Source organism: Aricia agestis, chromosome 10, assembly GCF_905147365.1.
Source record: "Aricia agestis chromosome 10, ilAriAges1.1, whole genome shotgun sequence".
Classification (NCBI taxonomy): domain Eukaryota; kingdom Metazoa; phylum Arthropoda; class Insecta; order Lepidoptera; family Lycaenidae; genus Aricia; species Aricia agestis.
In genome coordinates, this window is record NC_056415.1 from 2,436,899 (window position 1) to 2,462,977 (window position 26,079).

The window sequence follows — 26,079 nt, forward strand, 5'->3', positions numbered from 1 at the left end:
TGCCAAAGCGTATAATAATCTCCTTTGGCATTCGATACTCAGTCTACTAAACTAATCACAAAGCTTACGTTTGACGTAAATATAAACAGCCAATAAAAAAAACTAACTAATACACAAAATGCGTTGTCATTTCGTGTAACCATTCGATATATATTTTCCGTTGATGATTTGCACAGAAATTGCATGAAAATTGAATGTACAGTGTGTTAGTATAAACACCGTTATCCTTGAAACCATCAAATGAGCCCGTCGAAATGAACAACTTTTTCTATGAAAACAATGCTGGTAACTCCAAAAAAAAGGCGTCTTCATACCCATACGGATGCCCGGATCGGCAATTTGTATGGGTATGAAGACGGATTTTTTGAGTTCTTAGCATTGTTCTCATAGAAAAAGTTGTTCATTTTGACGGGCTGATTTGATGGTTTCAAGGATAACGGTGTTTACACTTACATCTTGTATAGTTGGTCACGGAGTACATAGAAATTCGTACTATCAGACAAGTTGATTCATAGGCAAATGTCGGACCTATGTAATTTAGTGGCGTTAGCGCGTTCGCTGCGCACACGCTCAAGTGCCCGTCGCGGGCGGCCGCGGCGTGCGCTCGCCATAGTAATCGTGCGACGGCTGACCCGCCTCAACGTATAGTAGCGCTGCTCTATGGTATGACATGAACAAGCACGCCTCGCGGGTGGCCGCGCCGGGCGCAAGCTTAACGCAGCGAACGCCCTTAAGTCAAACCTAGCCGACAAACCACAACTAATACTGAATTGACATAACCCGACCAAACGACGTAGGCCCGCATCTGCCTATATGAATCAATTTGTTCTCTTCACTCGCGCTCGAAAATAATACTATGACACTTCTAACGTTTAACCGTCCGCTAGATAAAGTGATGGATAAATAATCGAAATTCTACATTCACTAATTAACTTTAAATTTTTAACGATCATCATTGCAAAAATCTGCACGAATATTTCATACAAATCATCAACGAAGACGCTACCTATGTTTTACTTCGTGGCACTGTTACGTTCAGTTTATTGTCGCTAGTACCTTTACCGACATCAATTTATGTTAAATAAATAATAATAAAATAATGCCACAATAATAAACTTGATATTCTTTCTGATACAAAAAAGAACTTTGGCCATTGGCATCTTATGGCATTACAAAACTAATATGCATATGGTCAAAATACCAGATAATTTAATAAAGATATGCAAATAATAATTTACGTGACGACTACAAGAATAACGTTTATTGTTTGCGTAAATTGATTTTAATGTATTTAGAACGTCAATGGCCAAATATGGGGGCGAGATGTGTAAATGGGGTCAGACGAACCCACCCTACACCTATTCCGAGCGAGAATAAAGCCTCTATGATTGTAAGGAGCCATAACCGTTGAATGGAGTGGTAGCCAATCTCATCAGAGGCGTATTCAGTCCACGTCAGCCCCATCAGGGGCGTATGGACCGGACGTCCCCCGCACATTCCGGTCGGGGCACACTCAGCACGCTGAAGGTGCCCCAGGACCAATCAGGGGCGAACTCAGTCCGCGTAGACGACTCCGCCGGGGCCGGGGAGGCGCGACTTGCCGGACAAATAGACGTCGACCGCCCTCGCCGCCTGTCTCCCCTCAGATATCGCCCACACCACAAGCGACTGGCCGCGTCTGCAATCTGAAATATAATGCGTTTATTATAAACGAAAACTTTTAGACAGAATATAAAAATAAACATAGAATTTGTACCTCCAGCGGCGAATACGTTGCTGATGGGCGTCTTGTAGATATTGTCTTTGAGCGTCTCGAAATTGCTGCGAGCGTCCAACGGCAGATCTGTAACGGACACAAACCATATTATAAATTAACCATTTTTTATTGTATTTTTTTTTACTAAATACATTTTTTTTACAAACTTACGATATCATTGAGTTTGAGACTTAGGGTTGATTTAGACCACAAAGCGACGCGTAGATGCATTTCTTAATTTATATGGATTTGACAGATTCGCAAGAGGTCTCATGCAATTGAGATATGCCAAATCCATACAAATTTATGCCACGCCGCTCCTCGCCTCGTCGCGTTGCGGTCTGAATTGACCCTTAGGCTGCGTGGTAGAGATGTGTTGTGAGGAATGTGTTTTTGAGAACCAATAGAATCGCTTCATTGACGTGACTTCGCTCAGCGCAGCGATTCTATTGGGTCTTAAAACACATTCCTCGCAACACATCTCTGGTGGAAACGTAGCCTTAGCCTCCTTTTCAACAATCTTTTAAATGTGCTAAGCACTAAATCCGGACACCACCTCTTTCTTTCTGTCTTATTTAACATAGGGACAGAAAGAAGGATGGAGATGCGTGCATTTCCTCCCTTCAAAAAAAACCTTGAGAGGTGACAAGGGACACCAGGAGACCTACCATGAAACCGTTTTGTGACTCAAACAATCGAACGAGAATTCCGCGTCCTGCTCTAACAACGTCGTTTCACGTTTGTTAGAACAGTACGCAGCATTCTCGTTCGATTGTTTGAGTCTCGAAACGGTTTGGTGGTACGGGTCCAGGATGGAACGAAGTTATTTCGTATGTACAAAAAACCTGTATACACCAAAAAAAAAGAACGTCGCTACACCACACTGTCCAGTGCGAGAGAGAGAGAAACACTTTTCTTTAAACTTCGTTCCAAAAATGGTCACACTGCCCCAGCTACCCACCACTCACCTAGCTGATGTGCCACATGCCGCTCCGGTCCCAGGAAGCCCATGGCCAGCAGCACGAGCTGGGCTCTGTACTCGCGCTCGGTGCCCGGCACCTCCTCCATCTCCCAGCGGCCGCCCGCGCCGCGCTTCCACTCCACCTGCACCGCCGCCACGCCCGCCACGTTGCCAGCACCTGCAATTGGTTTTTTTTATGAAGGAAGCCTAATAACAAAACCACGGAACATATAACACTACAGGAAGGGGCATAGCAAGTAAGTTTCATTGAAACTGCTGTCGCCAAACTCACACAGTAACATTTTACGCACACAAAAGAAATAACCAATCACAAAGAGATTTCTTTTTTAAATACAATGTCGTAAAAACAACCCTAACCCTTTTGAAATGAAGAAGAATTACGCAAATTCACACCTTACGTCAACTAACGTAAAGTTTAAATCCGTACTCGCGAACTTATTTTTGCGTGCGAGTTATGTCCAGCTGGAAATAACTATGGCACGCGGGCCACGCCCACATGCCCTTTCCTGTAGTGTTATATATTCCGTGAACAAAACTATGTCAGACTGCAAGCCCACTTGCAGTCTGACATAGTTTTGTTGTTAGGGTTCCGTACCCAAAGGAAAAAATGGGACCCTATTAATCGTCTGTCTGTCTCTAGGCTGTATCTCAAGAACGGTGATAGCAAGAGTTGAAATATTCACAGATTATGTATTTCTGTTGTCGCTATAACAAAAAATACTAATTATTATTTTTTAACAAAAAAATAAAACCGACTTCCAAGGTAAAAACAAAAGTAATATTCTTAAAAATAATCTAAAAAGAATCAAATAATTCTTATTCCTTATTATAGTGCCGTCTTCAGACTTCGCCTAAACCTCAACTATTTCTGTACTCAATCTTCGTACTTTTGAAGTCGGTACCAGCTTACCTTAGCGTAAGTTATATGTCAAGGATCTCAGAACTTTTCCGGGCTGGTAGCGACTACCTTGGAAGTCGGTTTTAATTTTTTGTTAAAAAATAATAATTTTATCCTTTTAAGTTACCTATGAGACCACAAGGCTATATTATAGCTTGTTGTCTTAGAGTTCTACATAATATTATTACTAGCGGTCGCCAGCGAATCCGCCCGCGTGAATGACGGTTACGGCTGCAAAAAACCAACCCAGGAAAGACTTGGTCAGCAAAATGATTCCCAGGTCAATTCACAGACTCCAACACTGACATCGACAACGCGGACGCAGTCATTATCCGAAGGGATGCATAGTGCACACTGCACAGATTGTCTTCCTCCCGCACGCGCCCCACTATCGTTATAATATTTTAATTTCGCCATAATTTCAAAACTAAACGTCCAATGTTAATCATTCAAAGACCAAATGTTATCTACATAAACTGTACTTAGTGATGAAATGATTTATTTTCATAAGGATTAATGGCATAAGTAAAATAAACGCGTTTAAATGTATTCCAAAAAAATACAAGATTTCTAAATTAAAAAATGGTTATTGAGCCTCACTCGACATAGATAAGTATAGTGTGTCGCGGACTTTTTTGTAGATATTTATAAGATCTACAATTACTTAGAACATTTTATGGTTCTATCTTTTATAGTTTCAGCAGCGTAAGCAAAATAAGTAACTTTTCTGGTTGATTTTACACCTGGCGTCCGAAAAACCCAAATATCTTACGAAACCCAATTTTTTCCAAAATAAAATTAGGCCTATGTTCAGCAGAAATAATGTAGGATTCATTGGCTTTTGCTTGCAGTAGTTTAAATAAAGCCAAAATCCTCGAACTTGTTGAATAAGGATTCAAAAGTTCTGTTGGGTACCTTCGGAACCAGGGTTCAAAATCTTACTTTTTGGTAGAATATGCCTGAAACACTTCAGAAAAAATCGAAATCACTATATGTTTCCATATAAATTTTGAGGAGTTCCCTCGATTACTCATGGATCACATCATCAAGTCACCACTTTTATGAACATGGTAAGTACCAAATTCGAGTCAAACCCTATACAACACAAAAAGAATATTGTAAATCGGACCACAACCGGCTGAGTAATCGTTGAACGTATTACCTCCACCTTTTTGGAAGTCGGTCAAAAACAAAATCAAATATTTAAGGGCCATACAACAAACTTAATATTTTTTGTCATTTTTTGCTCTATATCAATGGCTACACATAATATTAGTACCGTTACGGATACGGACACACAGTGCCATCTAGCGTCAAACGATGGAACCACTCGGGAAACACAACATAAATCCCCTACTCGATACTTAAAAACGATGTTGTGCACAATATCGGGAGATCACAATACTACCGCAATTTATTTTTAAACGTTGGCTGAACGTCATCTATCTAAATTCGTACCCACCTTTTCTCGTTTATTTGTTTTCTTTTCCTACTCATATAAAATTAGAATAATGCTCTCACCATCGTCCAAGAACTCCTTGGTGAGGGTGGAGAACTGTCGGGGGTCGTGACCGAACTTCACTTTAACCTCCTCGTGTCCGTAGTCCACTCTGTAAATATTATATTTATTTTTTCAAAAATTTATAGTGTTGTGTCAAAAGACAGTCAACTCGAATTTTCACCAACACTATACTCAATTGTACCTGAAAACTCTGGGCCACTGCGGCCACGGGTTGTCCTGACCGCGCTTCTTCTTGGGTTCAGGCAGGATCTCGAACGTCGTGATCGACTTCGCGCCGTGACGGAGCGACGTCGCTATACAGTCACACCTGTTAAACACGTTAAAAATAAGCAATGTGTCCTCTGATTTTTTAGCGCTGCTACTTTCACACCGAACTCTCTACAAGAAACACATACACACCCTAAAGTATTATCACTTAGTTTTGTTACACCTTGTATATAAAATATTCTATCATACATACCCAGTATCCCCTCCACCGATGATCAGAACATCCTTGTCCTTGGCGGACAGCTCTGGGGCGGCCGGCTTGCCTCTCCCGTCAGCTTGGGCCTGTCTCTTCTGCCAACCTTCTAGAAACTCCATAGCGAAGTGTACACCGGACAGCTGTCGGCCCTTGAGCGGTAAATCGCGAGGCCAGGTTGCGCCCGCGCAGAGTACTACTGCGTCGTATCTAAGAAAGTATTAATATCGTGTTATATAAATGGTGTATGTATGACGTCCAAGCTTTAATCCAGTCGCGGAAAGCACAAAAATGTATAAACCGATATTTATAAATTGCTACTTGTTTTTATCGCGTCCCTATCTGGGGACTTTGCGAAATATTTGTCTAGATAGCAAGATATTTGCGACAGCATTTATTAACTTCAAAATACTGTATTTAAAACTATCCGGATTGGCGGGCCTTCATAATTTGGTAAATGCGCGGTTTGTAGAATTTATAGTTTCACAAACGTTGTAAATATGAAGATAAACTTCAGTCAAAAATTGTCGGGCGAAAGCGGGCATAAATAGCGTAGGTTCTCCATCTATGAGTCAATTGCTGTGATGTCCAATTATATTAAGCCTCACTTACTCATTAGACAGATCCACAGCGGATATATCCTTCCCGACGTCGACATTACACTTGAAGCTGATGCCCTCGGCCGTGAGCAGTTTGATGCGTCGCGCCACAACCTCCTTGCTGAGCTTCATGCTCGGTATACCGTACTGCAGCAGACCGCCGGGACGGTCGTTACGCTCGAATACTGTTACCGTGTAGCCCGCCTGGAATTTATAAATTTATTAACTGGACTGGGAATTTAAATATCTTCTGAGATAATTATATAGGCTATCAACAACTTATCTGACAGATGAAGTGTGGAGGATACTCCATACTTCATCTGTGAGATGAAGTATGGAGTCACAACTTATCTGACAGATATGTCAGATAAATTGTGGCTATACGGAACTTATCAGTAAGTGGTGAAACAGCGAGTCGTGTGTTACGTCTAACGGTTCGATATTACACAAAATTACAACTCTTTTTGACGTTATAACATTAGGAGGAATAGTTAATTTTATGATACCTTCGAATTAAAATATTTCGTGGTGCTTTTATTTCTGATTTGACATGAGTATAAGAAGTGACAAACCTTATTCAGCTGATGCGCACACGCCAAACCGGAAGGGCCTGAGCCAACCACGGCGACTGTTTTGCCGTTGCGATGCTCAGGCAGCTGAAAAATAAATCAAATGTTTCATGTAATTTACATAATACCAATCCCCAATAAACATAATATATTTTCTATTAAGGTTCATGTTTAATTTTTTTTGTGCTTGTTTAGTTATTCACAAAACAGAACTCGGATATGAAAGCATACATAATATTCGTATTCCGATCCAAGTTTTATAATTCACCTGTCAAACAAAACTTAGGTAACATTTTTAATCTCGTCTTATAGGTAGTTCTTGCAATCTCTGAGCGCGCGGCGGCCTTAGTTGTGTTGGTGACCATATCTATACACGCGTACATGGCTCGCTCACTACTGACTGCTCCGTTAGGTACGCACACTACCGAAAATGTCTATTCGTATTTACAACTACAAATAAAGGCTACGCGCACTCGTAGATTGTAAAAACTATAACCATAATGAAGCCGGCGTTTAATTGCCGACAAAATCTCATACTTAACAGTCAGCATCAGTACCGAATTTTTTTATGAGAGCAGAGCACATTATTTCCGCCACCCCATGTAGGGCCTCTATGGACGCTGCCGCCCCCCTAGGACGCTCCTACCCCTATTTATATCGCCTCCGTGGTCCAGTAGTTAGAGCGACTCTCGACTCGGACGTCGTGGGTTCGATTCCCGCGTTGGAAACATGTTATTTCTAAGTTTGGCTAGGACAATACAGGCTGATCACCTGATTGTCTGACAGGTAAGATGATCCATGCGTCGGATGGGCATGTAAAAAGTCGGTCCCGCGCCTGATCTCTTGCCAGTCGTGTCGGTCGTCAGACCTACTGGGTTATGAAAGTAAAGGAATAGAGAGCGCTCTTGTGTACTGCGCACACACTTGGGCACTATAAAATTCCACCTGGTTTCAATGAAACCGGCCACTCCTGTGTACCTGGCCTGGTTTCAACCGTGGCCGACGTCACCGAAACCGGTGTGGGGATATTATTATTATATAAATCTGGGTCTGGTCAGCACTCACCTCGGGCTGTATCCAGCCGTTGTCGAAGGCGTGGTCTATGATGGCGCACTCGATGTTTTTGATGGTGACGGGTGGCTCCGAGATGCCGAGCACGCACGCGCCCTCGCACGGCGCCGGACACACGCGACCGGTGAACTCTGCAAGAATATAATAATTGTTTAATCGCTTTTTGCAAGCATAAAGCAAAAAAAAATTACGTCACAAGCCACAACTTATAATTAATTATCTGTGGGTAAGAATTTCTTGGGTCCGCGACGATATTTTAGTATTAGGAGCTCATACCTGGGAAGTTATTAGTCTGCAGCAGCTGAGCCAAAGCCCCTTTCCAATCAGCGCGGTAGACGAGGTCGTTGAACTTGGGTATGATGTTGCCGAGCGGACAGCCGTGCCCGCTCTGACAGAAAGGCACTCCGCACTCCATACAACGCGCCGCCTGTAGGGTTGACAGATTAATTAATAAATAATTTTGGTAGTTAATTGATTTGAATTTGTTAATGTTTCACGATTAATCCAGGAATGTAATTTTATTGTTTTGCACGTCTCATTGTTGTTGTAGTTGTCTCAATAAATGTTATCGCTCACAATTTATTCGTAAATATTATGTTGGTTTCCTCTACTAATACAAATACACACCGATGATAAATAACATTATAAAAATTATTAATGTGTTTATTTCTTTCCGATTAAGCGACTTATCCGGCAAAACACACACCATCTTACGTCTGTACTCTGTATGCACAGTGTGCATTTAAACGGAAGTATATAATATTAACTTTAAAACTTTAAATATTTCGGCTGTGCCAGCCCTACCTGTACTCGCAGTCCGCGTCGCACGTGTCCCCACGCGTATATCTCGTCCCAGTCGCGCATGCGAGTCTGCGCCGGCCGGTACAGTGTGCTCTCGCGCGGGTACTTGATGAAACCTCTGCGGAAGCGAGATATATATATATCTATTTCTGCGTGTGATCAAAAGGGATATACAAGATGTTAGTGTAAACACCGTTATCCTTGAAACTGAAAATGAGCCCATCATAATGAACAACTTTTTCTATGAGAACAATGCTGGAAACTAAAAAAAATCCGTCTTCATACCCATTCAAATTGCCGATCCGGGAACCCTTTCACATTTATATTATAATTATATAATGAAGTATGGATGTACCAAATTCAATTAAGTCAAAATTCGTACACGTCTAGTGGAAATAGGGTTGTTGATCTGCTTGCAAAAATACCAACCGCGTTGTTGGTTGTTTGTTTTGAAGTTAGCTATCAGAAATTATAGGGAATAGATTGTGGCATATGTGTGGAGGCCGCAAAGTAAGATCTTCCGACCGAGCGAGGTGGTATGCTCGGTCAGGCCGGAGACCACGTGATACATTTCAGCTGTCGTATATATACCGACGCAATTAGAAAACTTCGATAACGCGATGCAGAAATGTTAGGCAAATTGTGGGTACCGCCACAAGATTAACTCCTGTCATAAAACTTCAGAAACTTTGCATAAGAAAATTTTCATATCGAGAACATCCTGGCTACAATACGTACCTAGTTTTATCTATAATTTTCTCCAAATTCTTCTTGTCGTGCTCCACATTTCGCACCGCTTCCTCAATATCGACAATTCCATTCTCTTCTTTGCCGTTCTCGACCTTAGCGACTGGCGCCTGTTGCAGCGCCATCTGTTTAAGCGCCCTCTGGTATTCGTACGGGAAGACTTTGACGAACTTCTTGGCAGCTTCCGGCCATGATTCTAGAAGGTTCTTTGCGATGACAGATCTGTACAAAAAAGATATTGCAACTAAAATGATTCTTGAATAGTAAAGTTATTGCGCGAAACACCGCTGAAATTATTTGTGTAATATTATCAGATCACGTATCTTAAAATGTTCATCATAAGTTTTTACACTAAGCGAGCCGCCTATTATTTTTTGCCTGCCTATCAAAGATATTGCTTTATCTGACCATCTTGTTCTAATTTGAAATAGTAACTAACCCGACAAGGGACTTTGTTTAAGTGTATTCGCTGTGCCACGAATGTTTATGTAATACAAAACTCTTTCACCTACAAGGAAGACATTATCGTTGGGCGAAGAGACCTTCTTCAAAAAAAAAGAGCGTTGCGGATCCGTTCACAACATTGCTGAATGGAAACCAATTTAGTATTTCTTTCTTTCATTTTCTTCAAATCACAAAATAAAGTCTTACCCTGTATACTCAACGAACTCCTCCAGAAGTTTCTGGACTTCATCCAGATCCTCTTTTATCTCCAGCGGCAGCAGCTCCACCGTCTCCATGTTGCACTTGCCGTGGAACGAGCCGTCGATGTCGTACACGTAAGCGATACCACCTGCACACAAATAATTGTTGTGAAAGTACTGCAAAAATAAGAGGGACTTAAAATTAGAGTAGCTAATTAATGCTTATTTTGTTATTTTGGAAATAATCTGAAATTTTACGTTTTGTACGAGTCGCTTACGTCACAGACGCATCGCTTAGGTCTTAAAGGCATTGCATACGTTCCGTACGTATCAAACACATCTCGTACGCACCGCCTACGTTCTGTACGCATCGCTTACGTCCTGTACGCATCGCTAGTATCTTGACGCATAACTCACATCTCGTACACGCTACCTCGTCCTACACTTACCGCTCATGCCCGCAGCGAAGTTCCGTCCCACGAGTCCCAGCACGAGCGCCCGGCCTGCTGTCATGTACTCGCAGCCGTGGTCGCCAGCGCCTTCCGCCACCGCCACACACCCGGAGTTGCGCACGCAGAAACGCTCCGAGGCTATTCCTCTGCAAGAGGAATAATATAAGAATAACATGCTAATATTATAATATGCGAAAATGTATCTGTCTGTTACCTCTTCACGCCCAAACCGCTGAGCCAATTAAAATTTGGTGTGGAGATACTTGAGTCCAGGGAAAGTACATATGATACTTTTTATCCCGGAAGAATGTACGGTTCCCGCGCGATAAACGAATTTTGGCCCAACGGAGTTGCGGGCGTCATCTAGTAACAACTAGTATGACAATAATTATGCTAGTTTAAAATTGTTAATTTAAGACAGGTGATCGTAGATTACATAACATAATATGGATCTGGGGCTTAATTGTCGTACTTCGAATTACTACGACAGGGATAATTTGAAAATTAAACAAAGATATTGTGGGGGTTTTGCTAATGATACCAAATGTGTTCCCGAGTATATGATTTTTATTTATTGTCCCACATAAGATTGATATTATAAAGGTGCTGGGGAGCACGCGCGGTGCTTACTGATTATGAACGCGTACTGACGGTAAAATGTATTGTTAAGTGAAAAATGCTACGGTGTGATTTATGACACCGTACATACTCCCGAGCCGAAAAGATACAAAAATTAGGATGACTTTGAAGGAAAATGACATCTCGTAAATATAGGGGAGGTTGCTATGTCCCTCGTATTTACACTACACACTTCACTCGGCTGACGGTCAGCCGTACTCTGCTTTCGCGCACAAAACACTACACTAGGTTCTGCTTGCGGGGAGACACTGCTGAATCTTTTTCTATACTTCTTCCACAGTATGAATGCCGCTGCTACGACCACGACAGCGAGAAGGCTGTAAGAGATGCTGTATTGATGAACGTCGTGACCTGATATCTGATTGTCTGATGTCTTTAAATCTTTAGTGGCAACTTTCAACTCTTCAACTTGCTTGCCTAAATCACTGATAGAGTTGTTTATCTCAATTTCGCTGTTATCAACGATGTCCGAATATTGCAAATGTGATTGGTTGATCATATGATTAATATTATGAAATTTGGGAGCAATAACGCCCAAATTCGAATAGATCTCATTCCTGGAATTGGTCTGAGAGTACATAGTGAAGTCTCTGCCCTTTATAATGCAGTTAGGCTCGATGCTCAATATTCCAGCCCCATTCAGCTGGTCTGTGCTAACACGATCTGAACATATGATCCTGATCTGATATGTAATGCAGCAAAAATAAAAATATTGGGATTCATCTTTCAACTGAATCCACTGATCTCTGCATACTGATTTGCTGACGAGACATTGCTTCGTTCTTACGTCGATCTTACAGAACCTCTCATCTGGTGGGAGATAATGTATGGGCTTGCTGAGATGGCATAAATAAGTTTCCTCATTATTGAAGCATAATTGAAGCTCAAATGTGGAAAGGGTAAAATAGGAATCCTTTCCTAAATTGATTGCTACGTAATCATCTACTGGGAGGACAGTGATCGCATTTCCTGCTATCTGTTTAGGAATCGAAATAATTTTGTACACGTTGTATGCTTCTCTATTAGTTAATGGAAACGATATTTCGAATATAAAATAATCCTTTAACATTCTTGCTTTAATTCTAAGTAAACTGTAAACGTTCCGTAAGTCTGATTGTATGTTGTCAATGGGTAACGTGATATCCTTCGTCAACTGACTCCCTATGAATTGTAATTCGCTTTTAATTTGTTCCGGAGTTAATAAATGCATATTAAACTTGCCATGTGATATATCTGTGATAGTATCTAAAATTGTGTCTTGAATTCTTTTCAGGTTTTGAAATAGGTTCATCGCAGTGAATGACGACAGTAAAAAATGTTGAACGTCCGAAATCTGAATATGTTCCGACTTGAGAGAATTAGTAAAATTATACAAATCTTCAAGATGGTTATTTATTGACTTATGCTGAAGCTGAATCGATTGTTCTGTGCGTTTCAGTAAATTATATTGTGCCTCGACGACTGATGTTTGATTCTGTATCAAGTTGCTAAGGTGATGCTCATTCTGTCTGATAAGCTCAATGTCGTTCCTATACTGTTCCGCGAATCTCTCGTCTAATACTCCGAACAGATAGTTGGCGGCGTAACCGACACCATTGATAAGCGCCCGGCGCTTCCTCGCACGCGCCTTAAAACGCTGATTTAATAACAAACGATTGTAGTGATCCAGTTCCTCGAACTCGTGCTGTAATTGGAGCGTAATTGTTGAACAATAGTCATAGTCGGGAATATAACTACATATTATACCAGTATAATTAATGAACTTTTCTGCTGCGGTGAATCCTTCCCAGTATGGAGACATATTGTAGTATGCTATGAGAGTCCACTTATCCCGAATGACCTTTGCACTTCCGGTATAATCAAAATATAGAGACATGTTGCTAGGTAAATTTGTAGCTGCGTAAGAAGTCGTCGCAATTGACATAAATAAAATAAATGCTATCGCCATGGACATGAAACTACTCTGCGCGACAGGTTTTCTTTGCTTTTGCTCTTCCTTTTGTTCCTCAGGTTCTTCACGGTCGCTGCTTGCTGCGTTCGAGAGAGGTAACAATGATAATTTAACTACTGGCCCTTTTATAATTCCGTTTTTTGTTTTCAGAGTGACGGCACGAACCAATCCGTCTTCTCCGGGATGCTGCTCCAATACCCTCCCCATGAGCCATTTGCCGGGGGGCATATTCTCATCCTGAATAGTGACTAAATCGCCGACTTGTAGATTATTTCGTGCTCTTAACCATTTCGATCTTACTGAGAGCTGAGTCATATATTCGATCCTCCATCTCTTCCACAAATCGAAATATATTTTTGATATTAAATGCCATCTTGTCCTAGCATCCTGCTCCGTTTCTATGATAGTTAAATCTGCTCTGCCGACTAGAAAATGTGCTGGTGTCAAATAGTCTAAGTCCTCTGGGTCCTCTGTGAGTGCACAGAGGGGCCTAGAGTTTAAAATTGCTTCTATCTTAGCCAATAGGGTAGCATATTCTTCATATGTAAGTTTTTGCTCACCTACAACCCTTTTTAAAAGATGCTTTAAACTTCTTATGTTTCTTTCCCATAAACCTGATGCATGGCACCACTTCGCTACGTTGAAATGCCAAGTGATATTCATGCTTGCTATCTCACTAAAAGTATTATCATCAAAAATGCTCTGAAATTGCTCCTGCATTAATCTGTTTGCTCCTACAAAATTGGTGCCATTGTCACTGAAGATGTGACGAGGCGTACCGCGACGAGCTGCCATTCTTAAAATTTTGCTTTTCGATGGTAATGGTCTTTTATTTAATAATAGTTTAATTTCTTCACTAAAGTGCTCCAGCTGTACATTCCTTACAATAAGCATTTTTGCGTATTGTAATTCTCGTAACGTGAGAAATCCTTCGCGGCGTTGTTTGTGCTTTGTTATTCGCAATATCCATGCAAGTACATGAGTAACTCGAGTTATGTTGCTATGCTTATTTAATAATTGTTCGATTATGTTTAATGCTTGATGATCCGTATGAATTATAGTATTAGATTGTTTGTATTGATTTTTTAGCTCTAGTGTAGTCTCGTATAATGTTTGCTCTTTAACTGTAAATGATGGTAACCATGATGGGCCGTTCCACCAGAGCTTATCTTCTTTAAGCTGAGTCACATTTAAACCGCGACTCGCTGGATCGGACGGGTTTTCGTCTGTTTTAACGTAGTGCCAACATGATTTTGGCATTACTTGCGTTATTGCTCTGACTCGATTGGATATAAATGTTTTCCATCGTAATGGGTCTCCTTGTATCCATCCTAAGACTGCTGTAGAGTCTGTCCAGCCATACACTTCTGCTTTATATTGATGTAAACATCTTTGAACCTTGCTCATCAATTTTGATAATAGTTCAGCCCCCATTAATTCCAATCTAGGGATGGTCTGAACTTTGCTTGATGGTGCAAGCCGTGCTTTGGCCGCTACTAATGATACCGATGATTCACCATTTTTTATGATCTTACAGTAAATTACTGCCGAAAATGCTTTGGTAGAGGCGTCGGAAAATCCATGAAACTCGATCTTGTCGTTTTCAGAAGTCCCGATCCACCGTTGTATTTTAAATGTGTCTATATTTTGCAACTCTTGGCGTAAATCTAACCATTTTGTTTTAATATCCTGCGGAAGATTATCATCCCATTCTATTTTCGATAACCAGACATTTTGAAATAATAATTTTAGTGTGGTACTCAATGGCGTTAGCCAACCCAAGGGGTCGTATAACCTTGATATTTCGGACAATAAAGATCGCTTAGTTGGTTCTGCTTCAGATAATTCTATTTTGCATTGAAATGTAAACACGTCACCTTGGGGATCCCAGCTTAGACCCAAAGTTTTCGTCGACTCCATATGCTTAAATTCGTACGTCTGCTTGTCACACTGCTCTGTATCTAAATCTGCTAGAAGTTGCTTTTCATTTGACCTCCATTTTCGTAAATTGAAACCTCCTGATTTTAGAAGCTCAATTAAATCTGCCTGTAATTGCTTGCTCTGCTGTAAAGTATGATGACCTCCACAAAAGTCGTCTACGAAGAAGCTTTCTTCTACTTCTTTCGCTGCTTCTGGATACTTCTTCTTCTCTTCTGCTGCTAACTGCTTTAAACAATTTATTGCTAAGAAACTTGCTGCTTTTTCTCCGTAAGTTACTGTTTTTAATTGATATACTTGCACAGGTTGGTCTTTAGACTCCCTCCAAAATATCCTCTGATATGCTTGATCTTCGGGAGACACCCAAATTTGCCTGTACATCTTTTCGATGTCTGCTGTATAAGCAAATTTAAACTGACGCCATTTCAAAATTATCTGCTGTAGATCCTGCTGAAGATTGGGTCCCTTGTACATTATATCATTTAAGCTATATCCACTCGAAGACTTTGCTGATGCGTTGAATACTACGCGTAGCTTCGTTGTGGTGGAGCTGTCTCGGATAACACCATGATGAGGTAAGTAGAACTCCATTTTTCTTTCAGATGCTGATCGTTCCATATGACTTAGATCCATGTACTCCTGCATGAACCTTTTATAGTCGTTTGCTAATGCTATATTTCGATCCAATCTCCTTTCTAAACTCTGATACTGTGCTAATGCTGTAGTTTTTGATGACCCTAATTTATGCTTTAATTCTTCTATAATAGGTAAACGAACCTCAAATCTTCCATCCTCCAACCTTTTAGTTGTTTTAGAAAAATATTGAAGACAAAATTCATCTTCTGACGTCATCTCCTTTTCTAGGGAAATGTCTTCGCATTCCCAGAATCTTTGTAAGTCGTCATAATTGTTATGTACCATGACGTTACATTGATATGATTTGACGGAGCCGCAGAGGATCCAGCCAAGGTAAGTCTGCTGTGCTATGGGTTCTTCGCTAGTCGGACCTCTCAAAATACCATTCAATAAAATTTTGGAGTAGACATCTGCTCCTAAAAGTAAGTCTACCGGACGTTTTATGTAATACTCTGGATCTGCTAAATTAATGTTTTCGATGTATGACCATGAAGGCTTAGGTAAATTAACATTTGGAAGATTTTTGATAAGATTGCTCATGATGATAACGTCTATGCTAAATGTAAAATTATTATGCAATGATTTGCATTGTATAGTAAGCATTCCTTTGCTGCTGCTTTCATGCTCACCGACGCCGAAGATAGTGCCCTTGCACCTACGTCGTTTTAATCCTAAAATCTGCGCTGCTCTCTCTGTAATTACTGAAATTTGAGAACCCGAATCTATGAGGGCTCTAAGATGATGCTGATCTCCATTTGCTGCTTTCACACCAACCATTGCCGTTGCTAGTAAGACCTCACAAGTGTTTGGTTGAGACACGTGGTGGGCCGTCGCCACATGGTTCGAAGAAGTGCTGGGTTTGGGTTTTGTGCATGCATCGTGCAATAAACTATTATGAAATCCTGCGCATAAGCGACACCTTTTACTGGAAAAACATTCTTTAGTATCGTGTTCGTTTAAACAATTCACACAATATCGCAACCGGGTTACGGTTTTTAATTTCTGTTCGCATGGCATTTCTTGAAATCTTGAACAATTGAATAAACCATGTTCGCCTTTGCAAAGTCCGCAAATTACCTTGGTTGCATGCAATGCCTTAAAGTTTGACTTATGATTAAAATAAAAATTATTATTGCTAGATTTAAAGTTGCTCGGAGGAAGTCTTCGTTTATGCGAAAAATTTTGTTGCTGATTCGATGATGCTGGTTGCTTAAATGCGCCCTGCTCTTGTTTTCTGCGCGATGATTCGAGAACAGTGAATTTCGCTTCCAAAAAATTCACGAATTCCTCTAGAATTGGCAATTCTCGAGGATTCTTAACTGATTCCAAATATTCTGTATACGACTCACTGTCCAATTTTTGCCCTAACAGGTGGACCAATAAGGGGTCCCATGAGCTAATATCGACTCCCAGGTTCTTTAGTGCATTTAAACATTCTTTAGTTGTGTCGTGTAATTTTTTAAGTTGCGCTGCTGATTGATATTGAATGGTTGGCAGCCCTAGCAATATGTTGACGTGCGAAGTAAATATGAGCCTTTTATTGTTGTACCTATGGTTAAGAATTTCCCAAGAAATATTATAATTAGCCGATGTAATTTGTAAATGTTGTATGAGCCTTTCAGCTTCGCCTGTTAATTTACTCCTTAAAAACTGCATTTTTTGTGCCTGAGACAGTGAGGAATTGTTATGAATGGCCTCACTGAATAAATCTTTGAATGACATCCATTGGTGATAATTACCGCCAAATGTAGGGATATCTAATTTAGGGGTTGATTTCTCCCTATAGGACGTTGACCACATCTTTTTGTTAATGCTCTCCTTGATGAAATTAAATTTCTTCTCGTGCGCTGTAAATTGCTTTTCATACTCTAAGTTAGACCCGTTTAATTCATTATCGAGCTCCCAATGCTGAGCGTCGATTGCTGCCCATCTCATCTGTAACTGCTGCAACGTGTCTTCAAACTGCCACTTTTCTGTTAACGCTTCCAGGTCAATGTTGCTTACTGTTCGTGAAAATGCTTTAAAGTTCGTCATCTGCTTACGTAACATTTCTGCTGTTTTGCTGTCGACACCTTGAGAAATTGTTCTCGACACCCGTTCTGCTGATGCTGCTGTTGACGGACCAGGGATAGGTAATGGGCTTGCTCCACGACTTGGGACCTCAAGTACCTTACCCTCTGGTTGTGCTACTGCTGGTGAAGTCACTTGCGAGAGATACTGCTGTAAAGTTGACTTCGTGATCTCGTAGTTTCTGGTAGCCCGTTCATTGAGACTTTTCATAGGCTCAGAATTTTCGTCTACGTATCCTCGTAATTGCTGTCGATTCTGCTTAAATTCTTCCCAATATTCGTCAAGGGTTTGTAACTTCCGCTTAACGTAATCTACTGTCCTACGATCTCGCCCCGTCTTTTTGAAAGACGCAAGCAACTGCTCTATAGCACCTACTAACTGCTCTTGATTTTCGTAAATATCCTCCATTTTAGTAACTTATTGCTCAAAGTGAAAAAATGGAAAGATCTTACTTGATTGTTCGGGAACCTTCTGCTGCTGCTGCTGCTCACGCCCTGAAGAGCGTGATGATCTGCTGATGAGATGCTGAAGCGATGCTAATGCTGATGCTTCTGTCTGCTGCTTGCAGACAGGAACCACACTGCTATGCTGAATACTGCTGCTGCTGATGCTCGTCTCCCACTACCACAACTGCACTGATTCGCGGGAAACTGTTCTGCTGTATCACTAGTCCACCGTTCTGCTACACTGCTATGCTACTCCACTGTACTGCTGTTCTGTTACACTGCTATTCTGCTACACTATTCTGCTATTTCACTTTACCACTACTATGCTACACTGCTTTTTACCACTACACCACTACTGTACTGTCTGCTGATTTTATTGAACTGATTTTCTGTTAGTCACTGATAGTCCTCACTCGCGAATGATCCTGCTTTGGCCAAATCGCGGAAGGTCACAAAGCTCGAAGGACCATATTATGTGGGGGTTTTGCTAATGATACCAAATGTGTTCCCGAGTATATGATTTTTATTTATTGTCCCACATAAGATTGATATTATAAAGGTGCTGGGGAGCACGCGCGGTGCTTACTGATTATGAACGCGTACTGACGGTAAAATGTATTGTTAAGTGAAAAATGCTACGGTGTGATTTATGACACCGTACAGATATTGTATGAGAATTGGGCCCGAGTTGACGTATCATTATAAAATATGGTAATTACGAGATCGTTGGCCACAACTGCAACAACAGCAGTTCTTTACTTATTTCTGAAAGATTTATTATATCACCAATATTATATTACCTGAAGTAGGCTCTGCCCGAGGTAGCGCCGTACAGACACACGTTACCAACGATCACGTTGAGGTGGGACTCGAAAGGCGAGTTCTTGGGCGGGTAGATGATCACAGTACCGCCAGACAGACCCTTGCCTGAAAAAATAGAACAGAAACATATTATTATTCTAAAGTTAAAACTCGTGTGTTCTACTAATCGTAAAACGATAATGTCGTCCTTATTCTACTACAATTAGGCATTATGTCATTAAAATTGTTACGGTACGGCATATTTTTTGCGCTAACTAGCATGTTATGAAAGCTTAAGTTTGACCTATGTTTTGTGAATGGTGTACCGCGTAACACTTGAAAAAATGTAATTAAGATAACATAGGTAACGACAAACGAGTTTTTGTTGCGGAATGTACAGTTTCCGCGCGATTTACGGTGCAACGCAACCGGTGTAAACCCTAAGGGCGTTTGTGCACTACTCGGAATTTTACCGTCCGGCTTACCGTCATAACTTTCTCGTTTGCCTCAGCAAAACATAAGAAATCCGGGCGCCGCGCCGGATTTTAAAATTCCGTGTAGTGCACAAGCGCCCTAACATAAGTATAATACTGACCGACATAATCATTAGCGTCGCCCTCCAGGGTCACAGTGACGCCCTTAGCCAGGAACGCGCAGAAGCTCTGACCCGCGGAGCCCTTCAGCGATATGTTGATTGACGAGCCGTCCGGGAGGCCAGCGTCGCTGTATTTCCTAAAATAGACATGTTTTAACATAAAGTTCTTGAATTAAAATGATGAGACTGGGCACATCATATCATACAAGTTATGACATTTTGTAGTTTAAAAATCTTTATTCCTCGACTCGCCATTTGGGCTTGAATTTTCATCCCTATAATATATTTCATGAATATTAAGGCTGAATAAAATAAATAGTTTTTGTCCGCTTAGATTTCTGGAATACCCCAAAATATATCTCATTACATTCTGAGAAATCTAGAAATAGTAGCGTGAAAAATCATCATCACTCAATCCTCTCTGCATCATAAAAAGCTTTTATCTAAATTGAGCTCTATTTAATTAGTACGGCATTATAGTTTGTGCGTTTTATGATGATATGCGTAACACTTTATAATTGACAATAATAGGGAAGTTACCTAACAAAAATTAATCGATAAGTAATTTAAAAATATCGAATCACTTCGTAAAGGAATTCGATTCGCAATCGAAATTATGGATTTCCTACTGACATTTCAGTGGTGCGGGCGATTTAAGATGGCCGCCCTTCTTTTATCGATTTGATTTCGATTCAACAGAGTCAATCTCTATTGACATAAGTTCCGTTTCATGCATCTGACATTTTTCAAATGTTTTCGTAACAATAATTTTATACTCCTATTTCACAGTTAATATTTATAATTTTATATTAATAAGTTAGCATTTAGCAACTTTTCATTTTTATTCATTTACAATTATAGAAAACATTTGTTTTTGTAGATGGAATATAATTTATTACATTTTGATTATTTTGTTTTCTTGTAAAAAAAACCCGTAGAAAGGAATATGAAAACTGTCACTCATATCATCTTATAACGCACAAACTATAATTGACTGTTCTAGTATATTATTATTAAAGCCTATCATAACATTTGACCGCACTTCTATAATATTAATATTAAAATATACTAACATGGCGATATGGTATGACAGAGTCGAGGTGAACGCTCGGTCCTCGTTCGTGATAGTCATGTCGATGTCTGCACGCGTCTCCTTGCCCTCCAGTACTCCGCTGCAGCGCTCGATCAACTGATTGTCTAAGCGCTTCTCAAGTTGGAAGTCCTGTTAAAAAGCATTTATATACAGTGTGTAACAAAAATAAGTGGTAATACTTTAGGGTGTGTACGTGTTCCTTGTAGAGAGTTCACTGTGAAAGTAGCAGCGCTGAAAGACGAAATTTTTTTTCCACTTTTGTATGCGCAAGGGCCCGAGCGTCACGAGTTTCCCCATACAAAAGTGAAAAAAAATTTTGGTCTTTCAGCGCTGCTACTTTCACAGTGAACTCACTACAAGGAACACGTACACACCCTAAAGTATTATCACTTATTTTTGTTACACCCTGTATAACTGTTGCTGCCAGTGATAAGCAGCAACGATCAGGTGCGAAGAAAGTTAGTTTCGACTGATTTTCTACTGCAGAGATAGTTAATTTTGGGAGAGAGAAATAATACGTCTAGCCTCAGTGATAGAAATTTAGCGTATATTCAAATTTCACAAGGATAACGGGAAATCTGGGGAACAATTAGCCAATCAGCGACCTTGACGTACGCGCGTAAATTGCTTCGATCAGCTGATTGGCGTAGGTATATTAACGTTTATACCTACTAGCCGTATTTACTCTATGACAGGCACAGATTATAATACCCAAAATAACTTAGATCTAGTTTCTATAAAATATGGCGAGTAAAAATTTGTACAAGTACAAATTAAACGTATGTTTGATAATTGTTGTTGTTTGTCATGATTTTACAAGGAAGTGGAAATATCTTATTGTTTTAAAATTTATTATGACTAGGATACGTATTTTTCTAGGCGTGTGTAAGTAATACGTATGCGTTTTACGTATGTGTGTGCACGTATGTGCGTACGCGTACGTACCTGCGACTTCGATCCACCGACGATGTTGACGCCGGGACGCATGTGCAAAGCATTCTTCAATATCAACTGTAGATTTAGTAGACGCGCCTTGGGGTTTGTGTTACCTTCGCGTACCTGGGTATATGCAAAAATGCAATTGAAATAACACAATTTTATTTCTAATTACATAGTAATATTTTTTTTATCAATTTATTTAAGGTCGTTTTCAACATCAAGGTCATTAAACGACCACCTTTAATACAAATAATTTTAGTTCAAATACAATTATACATATTAATCAATTTCAAATATTTTAAAGTATAATTACAACCTTTTCCATTCAAACACTCTTTTAAATTAACAGGAAGATTACTTAATTTCTTTTGTAAATTAAATTCTTATATTATAATGAGCATTGTGTAAGTGTTGTAACTTGTAAATATCTATTTACCTTCAGGAGGTCAGTGCGACCAATCAGCTCTTGGAAGCGACGTACGCCAACTGACGCCATCAGAGTGCGGACCTATAAACAAAATGGCGACTAATTGACAACATTTTTGCGCAAACGAAGTAAACAAATCAAAACTTTAGCATTGTTTTACATTTATATGCCTTTTCTTTAGTCATTCTTGGATATTAAATTCTTTAGAAATTGTATGAGAGATTTAATTTTAGGATCAACTAGCTGTCCCGGCAAACGTTGTTTTGCCATAAAATGATTTTCCCTGTTTTCCTGCTTTTCTCTTGAAGTTTTTTCTGATGTTTTTTTCTATAGACCTCACGGAGCCCGAGACTTTTCCAACGAATGCAAAACCGTGGAAATCGGTTCGTGGGTTATGGAGTTATAGCGTCAGGAAGGAAAACATGACTTATTTTTATATATAGATTACCTCCTCAGCCAGCATGAACAGATAGTTGATGACGTGTTCCGGTTTGCCGGCGAACTTTTTCCGCAGCACGGGGTCTTGCGTCGCGATGCCCACCGGACACGTGTTCAGGTGACACTTGCGCATCATCGTGCAACCTGGTGATATACAACAGAATAATTTATGTGACCTTTAGGGTCAATTCAGACCGAAATGCAACCCGTAGATGCATTTCTAAATTTGTATGGATTTGACAGACTTCAATAGGCTACTTGACCTATATTCAATTCCATTGAACAAATGCACATTTCTAGTAGAACTTGGCACAGGAAACCATATTTTACCCTTATCATCAAATAAAAGCTTATGATCGATAAATAAAGTCGATTTGAAAATTTGATTTTATGAAAATATGATTTGTACTGACGAAAACGCTTTTGCGGTACTTCCGATTTGGATGTGACGTCATCAGACTCGTAATTTAATATCTTTTATTTATCGCGCACGTTATAAGTAAGTTTATTTGTACATAAATAATAAGAATAAGCTTAGAAAGATTTGTAAAATATATTTTGTTGAATAATTTAAATAAAACATCAGTTTTATATATTATCTCCATTTATTGTAGACGGGAAATGAAAAGGCCAAAACTTTTCTCCAAAAGTTTTCAACATTACAAATGATTTCTAATTTCTTATTTAATTATTTTATAATTTTTGGGCACTGTTTCACCGCTTCCTGATAAGGTGCCCGATAGGGTCATTTGACAGATTTTCCATACTCCATCTGTCAAATTAAGTGGTGGATAGCCTTATCAGGAAGCGGTGAAAAAGGCCTTTAGACTCGTACATTTAGCACATTAAAAGAACTTCAATAAAGAAAGACACAAAATGTGACGTCACACTATTGCGGACAGTGTTGTGGACAGTGTTTTCGGCGCCATTTAAAAGGCATATTTTTCAATCAAGATTTTTATGGGTTTCTACTTTTTAAAATATTAGTTTTTTTTGTTAAAATGGATGAAATAAGAAGCGATTAGCATGATGAAAAAAAATAGGTCAAGTAGCCTATTGCGTCAGACGTCATGCAAGTCTGTCAATTCAATACAAATTTAGAAATGCATCGACGCGTCGCGTTGCGGGCTGAATTTAACCTTACGTGATAGTTTTGGAGTACAGTATATAAATATAATACAGTAGAACAACATAGTTGTGTCCTTGAAATAAAATGCACTTAACACAATTTAGTGACAAAGTTTATGCGCTCGCGACGTGATCCTGCTATAATATGTTTACTCTTCAAATTATTTTAAATTACATTAATGTGCGCTTCTATGAAGACGGTATACGAGAGTGTCAAAAAGATGACATAAAAATTAAAACAAACATCTTTCCATTATTTAGAGATTTTTGTGGATACTTGTTGAATCGATTCGATTCGATTACGACTTGTTGATTGTGACGTCAAAAAATCGGCGAAATTTCTTAAGGATGTTTCCAAAAGTGCAGCTTTTCAACACTTCACCTTCCGAGTAAGGTTACAAATACTTACCAAGCGCAATAAGCGGTGCAGTACTGAAGCCGAACTCATCAGCTCCGAGCAGCGCGGCCACCATCACGTCGAAGCCCGTGCGGATCTGACCATCCGCTTGGACCACCACCCTGGTGATGTATCATGTCTTATTGTTAACTACGTATTAAGCATCCTGTATAAATGGTAAGTATAGTCCGTCAAGAAAGTGAAGAAATTAAAAAGTGGCAACATCATAGTGTCATGCCTTTTTCTTAAATTGATTTGAAAGGGATGACACAACGATGTTGCCACTTTTTGATTTCTTCACTTTCTTGACAGACTATATGAAATGCAATTATTGAATTTCTATAATCAAAGCAATGATACGTAGCACGGAATTTCACAGAAACGATGTGTGTTGATATAAAGTTTTATGAATGTCCAAGTCTACTATCCATGGGCGACGGTAGTTGCTTTCCATCAGGTGACCCGTTTGTTCGTTTGCCCCCTTACTTTATAACAGAAAGTTTTATTAAAAACCTCAGAAACAGGGTATAATATAAAGCACCTGGATCTCAAGTCGTTCAGCACAAGTACTTGGTGAGTCTCCGCGACGCCGAGCTCCCACGGCAACCCGGCGGACTTGATGCCCGTCCACGAGCTAGCGCCGGTGCCGCCGTCGTGGCCCGAGATCACTATGTGCTCAGCTTTGCCCTGGTAAAAAGAAAGTTTTATTTCTGAATAGATTTGAATCAAATACTTTCAGAACGTCGTTGCTACTTGTGTCTGGTAGAAGTAGAAGACATAAATAAAAACCCGAAAAACCCGGGTACCCAGTTTTCATCTTACAAAAACCCGAAAACCCGGGTTTTGAAAATTGGGTCCGGGTTTCGATGACCTACATAAGTAAGTAGATTAAGCCGGTATATATGAGTAAAAGTAACCATTGAGGTCATAACTAAACAAAGAGCTGTAATTCTTAACTGACGTTTAAATATTCCATGTTCCACAGTCAATTTATACTTGGGTTACACCGGTTAGGTGTCGCCGCAAGGAGATAATACTTCAAATAACGCCAAAAATAATTTACCTTGGCAACACCAGAAGCGACGACACCCACGCCGACTTCAGACACCAGCTTGACGGAGACACGCGCGCGTGGGTTGGCGCACTTCAGGTCGTATATCAGCTCCGCGAGGTCCTCTATGGAGTAGATATCGTGATGGGGGGGAGGGGAGATCAGCCCCACCCCGGGCACGGAGCACCTCGTGCGCGCTATGTCAGCTGTCACCTTGTAGCCTGAGGGAGAAAATGAAATGAAATATGTTTTATTTCTAAATCGGTTAAAAATTAACACTTTTAGACCGTCTACCGGCCTATCACCGGTTCGGAAACTAACCCGGCGTAAGAAACTTGCAATTTACCAAAAAGATGGAAAAAATTGTCCTTTTTTTTTTAAAGAACAATTTTGCAAAAATAACTTACTGTAATTTTTTCAAGTGGGATTATTAACCTTGTTTATTCATTATTTCATATGTCAAATGCAAGAGCTTAACCGTTACGGCATTTACTTGAAAACACTTATCTTAGGAATTAATTTACTAGATACAACATCGTCAAAAACAGATCAGAAAAGTAGACAGTACTACAATTTTATGGCAAAAAGTCGAGTTTCATACAATAACAAGAAAGAAATAAAATTATTTAGCAATCATAATGTTATGTTTCTCATGTTTAATTACTTTTATAAACATGCCGATCAGCTGTTTATTGGTCCTCAAAAACAAGTGTAAACTCTTTTACTAATACGAAGCCAAAATATAACAAAATTAACGAAACAATACAAACCAGGTAATTCTCCCCCCTCGCCGGGCTTAGCGCCCTGCGCCATTTTGATCTGTAAGTCATCGGCGTGTGCGAGATACGACGCAGTTACACCGAACCGACCCGACGCTACCTGCTTGATGGCTGAACGCTTATTGCACTCTGGATCCTGGCGTAGGAAAACAAAATGGTTACTTTGCAGAGTTTTTACATGCTCATAAAATATTTGATATTTTCGTATAAAAAGGCTATTTAGTAACTTTTTATGTAATAAGAAAGCATT

The 26,079-nt window shown here is 40.0% G+C and overlaps 1 protein-coding gene across 2 annotated transcripts in view; it reads right to left on the reverse strand.

Moving 5' to 3' along the window:
• Positions 1–747: 747 nt before the first annotated feature.
• The window catches only part of LOC121731315 (glutamate synthase [NADH], amyloplastic), a 65,752-nt gene continuing 40,420 nt past the window's right edge, over positions 748–26,079 (reverse strand). For both annotated transcript variants that reach the window (XM_042120703.1, XM_042120702.1), the window contains 24 exons: positions 25,821–25,965; positions 25,063–25,271; positions 24,541–24,686; positions 24,012–24,121; positions 22,485–22,618; positions 22,046–22,117; positions 21,616–21,729; positions 20,651–20,799; positions 19,578–19,714; positions 18,982–19,108; positions 10,499–10,647; positions 10,057–10,198; positions 9,397–9,627; positions 8,662–8,776; positions 8,134–8,284; positions 7,852–7,988; positions 6,790–6,873; positions 6,231–6,421; positions 5,619–5,828; positions 5,340–5,465; positions 5,158–5,246; positions 2,725–2,895; positions 1,757–1,843; positions 748–1,685 (listed from right to left, as the gene is read on the reverse strand). In XM_042120703.1, coding sequence (XP_041976637.1) covers positions 1,555–1,685; positions 1,757–1,843; positions 2,725–2,895; positions 5,158–5,246; positions 5,340–5,465; positions 5,619–5,828; positions 6,231–6,421; positions 6,790–6,873; positions 7,852–7,988; positions 8,134–8,284; positions 8,662–8,776; positions 9,397–9,627; positions 10,057–10,198; positions 10,499–10,647; positions 18,982–19,108; positions 19,578–19,714; positions 20,651–20,799; positions 21,616–21,729; positions 22,046–22,117; positions 22,485–22,618; positions 24,012–24,121; positions 24,541–24,686; positions 25,063–25,271; positions 25,821–25,965 — 3,357 coding nt within the window. In that variant the 3' untranslated portion in view covers positions 748–1,554. The remainder of the gene's footprint in view (positions 1,686–1,756; positions 1,844–2,724; positions 2,896–5,157; positions 5,247–5,339; positions 5,466–5,618; positions 5,829–6,230; positions 6,422–6,789; positions 6,874–7,851; positions 7,989–8,133; positions 8,285–8,661; positions 8,777–9,396; positions 9,628–10,056; positions 10,199–10,498; positions 10,648–18,981; positions 19,109–19,577; positions 19,715–20,650; positions 20,800–21,615; positions 21,730–22,045; positions 22,118–22,484; positions 22,619–24,011; positions 24,122–24,540; positions 24,687–25,062; positions 25,272–25,820; positions 25,966–26,079) is intronic.